The 4,173-nt window shown below is 35.1% G+C and overlaps 1 protein-coding gene across 1 annotated transcript; it reads right to left on the bottom strand.

The window, feature by feature from the left end:
- Positions 1 to 492: 492 nt before the first annotated feature.
- Positions 493 to 2,347, bottom strand: LOC120077500 (WD repeat-containing protein RUP2-like). Its single transcript, XM_039031407.1, has one exon. It carries the CDS (start codon positions 2,253 to 2,255, stop codon positions 1,131 to 1,133), a length of 1,125 nt encoding a protein of 374 aa, XP_038887335.1. The 5' UTR covers positions 2,256 to 2,347; the 3' UTR covers positions 493 to 1,130.
- Positions 2,348 to 4,173: the final 1,826 nt, after the last annotated feature.

The following is a 4,173-nucleotide window of genomic DNA, read 5'->3' as shown; positions in this document are numbered from 1 at the left end:
TTATTTTCAAATCTTTATCAAAAATACTCCAAGACAAACTTCACGAGATAAAAGATAAAAATGATGTGAAGTTTGTCTCATGAAGTAACTTCACAAGACGAATTTCACGAGACAAAAGATAGAAATGACATGAAGTTGAGTTCATTTCTCATGAAGTTCATCTCTTAAAATAACTTCACGAGACAAATTTAAACCCAAATCATCAACTTAGTCAGCAAGCCACATCAGCATTTAAATAATCTATTTGAACAGATCTGTTAATTCAAACAGTTCTGTTAATGAAGGTGAGCTTTTAAACCTATTATTGAAAACTTAAGGACTAAAATGCCTAATTTCAAACAGAGATCAAACGTACTTATTCTAGAAAATTCATAGACTAAAAAGGTATTTTTTTATATAAAAAAAAAGGTATTTATAAGCTTAATTTTCATAAACAAACAAACAGAAGACTTTGTTTTCTATATAGGATGAAATAGAAAAGTACCCACCCTCTAGAGAGAGACCAATAACAACTTGAAGATCAAAACTTTAATACAAACATGTGATAATGAACATTGTAACAAATTATGGTATTAACTCTAAGGTCTTGGGTGAATGAAAGAGAGATTTGACAAAGTCCATTATTGATTGGTACACATCATCAACTTCACTTAACTTCCTTCCCCTTTGGAATAACAACAATTCTTCACCACCAATTTTGCACATGTCCCACCGTCTTAGGGATCACCAAATTGTTTGAAGCAAGCTCAATCCCGTCGATGGTTGTCGGGTTGCCATGTCGTGGATTGAGATAAGGAGAAGAGAAACCAGACCCAATGTTGGAGAAGAGAGATAAAAACGAGTAGTGTAAATAATGTTCAATAACCCCAATCCTTACGGTAAAGAACTAATTAGCTTTTAATTTTCTTGAAAGTAGAGAACAAAATACTGAGATTAAAATAAAATGAATATAGAAGTATAAAGATGAAATTAATATTTTAACTGTAAGAATTCTATCGTCTCATAGTTTTATTATATAAAAAATATCAATCAATGTCACCGGAATATTGAAGGCAGTAAAAAAAAAAAAAAAAAACCTACCAAGTAGTATAAATAATGGATGGTGGTTAAAAGGTAGAGTCAGATTGAATTCAAAACAACCTCTTCTGTCCGACAAAAACTTGCAAAACGCCATCCGAACCGCCAGCCACCAACGTACATTCATGTTCCCCCACTTGCCTCCAACAAACACTACTAACCAACCCATAACCCGACCCGACCCGATCGAATTCCTTGACCCATATCGGCTCTCCCCATCTCTTATCGTACACAAAAACCCTCTTGTCCTCCGACCCGCACCCGATTAAACCCCCGTTCCTCCACACTGATAACCCCACAAAGCTCCTCCCATTCACGTGCCCTTCGTACGTGCGCACCACACGTGCCTCCTCCGTCTTCCACATCTTCAAACTCCCGTCCGTACTCGCCGACACCACCGTCCCTCCGTCCACGAATTTCACATACGTCACCGTTTTCCCGTGCCCTTCAAAGACCACTACCGGTTCCCTCATCTTCCGCCGGTCGTACCCGTACGCTTTCCGGTCCGCACATCCAACCGCCACCAACGCGCCGCCGTACGGGTTGAATTCCACGCAACAAACCGGACTCCGCACCACGCTCGGCTGCACCACCGCCACGCATTCCCCACCGTCGCAGCGCGTGTCCCATACTTGCACTGTGCCGTCGTCCGACCCCGACGCGCCGACTACTGGATCCACCATTGAGTAATCCACACTCCACACGCGACGCCCGCCGTGTTCGTCGCGTTCGAAAATCGGTACCTTCATTTCTAGATCGTACTCCATTACAACCCCGTCGTAATCGCCGGAGCCTAAGATCCGGCCATTAACACCGGGCTTCCAACGGAGGCTACTGAGTTTAGCCGGAGTACAGATACAGAATTCAGAAGCACGGGAATGGTCCAATTGATTAATTGTACCGTTATGAATGTTCTCCGGTAAGAGATTATGAAGACGGTAGCCGCGGATTTTTCTGGCGATTCCAGCGGTGGCGATGAGGGAATCGGAAGGGTCGAATTCAACAACGCCAAGGGTGTCGGAAGCGGCGCCAATGGCAGAGGAGGAGGAGACGAGGGCGGCGAGGGTGAAGTCCCATTCACAACGAGGCGGCGTGGTTTCATTTTGTTGTAATTTGTTGTGTAATTGTTTTTCTGGGTTTTGGTTTTGTGGGGAATTGGGAGTGCAAAGGCTTTTCATTTCCCATTCATAAGGAGTGGAAGGGAAAAAAGAAATTGTATGGAAATTTGGGGCTTTGGGAATTGGAACCAATCCACGGCCTCCATTCAACCACCTCTTTTTTTTTATTCTTTTAAATAAAATTTCGAAAATAAAATATATCAATATATCAGTTTAAATCCCAAATTAATATTGTATTAATTTAAATCAAACTTTCATAAATCTATCAATTTAAACCTTACGTTAATAATTTTATCAATTTGAATCTTAAACGTTTATAATTGTATCAATTTAAACCTAAAAGTTTCACAAATATATCAATTTAAACTTTTAAATTGATATGTTTATAAAAGTTCATGATTTAAATTAATATACTTATGAAAATTTAAGGTTTAAATTGATACAATTATTAGTTTAGGGTTTAAATTAATATTATCTTCAAAATTTAAAGTTTAAATTGATACAACTATTAATTTGGAATTTAAATTGATACAATCATTAAAATTTAGGGTATTGGTAGGTAATTGCCCTAAAATTTTATTGCAATTTATGTGATGTGGATAAATAGCATCGTCATCTTTGTTTTACTTTAGCTTTAATTTCACCGCCTACTTTTATTCCTTTACTTTAAAGTTTCTGTGTTCTTTTCATCCTAATTTTGTGCTATATCTGGAAATCCGACCATTCTAACCCAGATTTTAAATATTCACCTCCACCAATATGTTCACAAAAAACAAATTCACCTAAATATGACATTCATAAATATATAAATAAAAGCAATAATGATTATTTTTTCAAAAGGGTTATTTCCGATTTGTCTCATATGTACATCAGACATTCATGAAAATATCTAGTTAAAAAATATATATATTCTAGATATACTTTCTTTATACATTTTCTCGTCACTTATAAAAAAAATTAAAACATTTAAAAAAAATTTATCACCTGTCAAATCATGAATAGATAATTTAATAGAATACATCAGGATAAATAATGTTTGAGATGTATCTAAAAAAATTGCTATGTGATTTATAGGACCACTGATGATCTATTCTGACAATTTTTTCTTTTACAATAAATTACACAAGTGGGATGAGAAAATCCTAATAAATAAATTAAAGAAAAAATGTGGAGTAAAGAAACGTTGGTTCAAATGAACTTCTGAAACAATGTTATTTTGTTAGATTTTTTTTTCTTGTGAAATTGGAAAAGTGATTTTATGTATACAATTATGAGATGCTAATTGGACGACGATATTTGGCATCTAAACAAACATATAAAATAAAATAAAATAAAATAAAAAAAATAAAAAGAAGAAGAAGAAGAAGAAGATAAGCATGCCACTTTGGTTTTTTTTTTTTTTAAGAAAAAAATATTCTAAAAAGGCGGAGAAAAACTAAATACAACTAAGATCTTCTGACAAAACAGAGGACACCTTATCCAGAAAAGGTCAAAACCAAATAAGCTCTTTTGATCCCTCAGTTAAGAAAGAGACACTACAAAAAATATCACGGGGAAGCCAAGCTCCGCTGTCGCAAGGACACGAACAACCTTATTACAAGCTTTATTACAAAAAAAAAAAAAAAAAAAAGCTCATAACATTCATATGAGGAGCGAGCGAGAAAAAGAATATCAAAATTCAACGTCTCTGATAAATCCGCACTATCTTTGTTTAGGATATTGATGATTTCTAAATAATCCGACTTGACTTCTAATGAGGTAAGCACTCTGAAGACTTGTCACTTTGATTAAGCATAGTTATATAAATTTTTTTTTTAATTTAGTGATATTTAGATAGGAAAATTGAATTTCTGACTTCGTGGTGAAAAATACGTGTTTTATATCAATTGAACTATTTTTTAAAATTGACGGATAAATAACGTCATCGAATTAGTTTTGAAATTCCAATAAGCTATTCGTGATTCTGCAACTAATTTGA

Source organism: Benincasa hispida, chromosome 5 (assembly GCF_009727055.1).
Source record: "Benincasa hispida cultivar B227 chromosome 5, ASM972705v1, whole genome shotgun sequence".
In the NCBI taxonomy this organism is placed as follows: Eukaryota; Viridiplantae; Streptophyta; class Magnoliopsida; order Cucurbitales; family Cucurbitaceae; genus Benincasa; species Benincasa hispida.
Note: the sequence above shows the minus strand (reverse complement) of the source record. Positions and strands in the feature narration are given on the sequence as shown.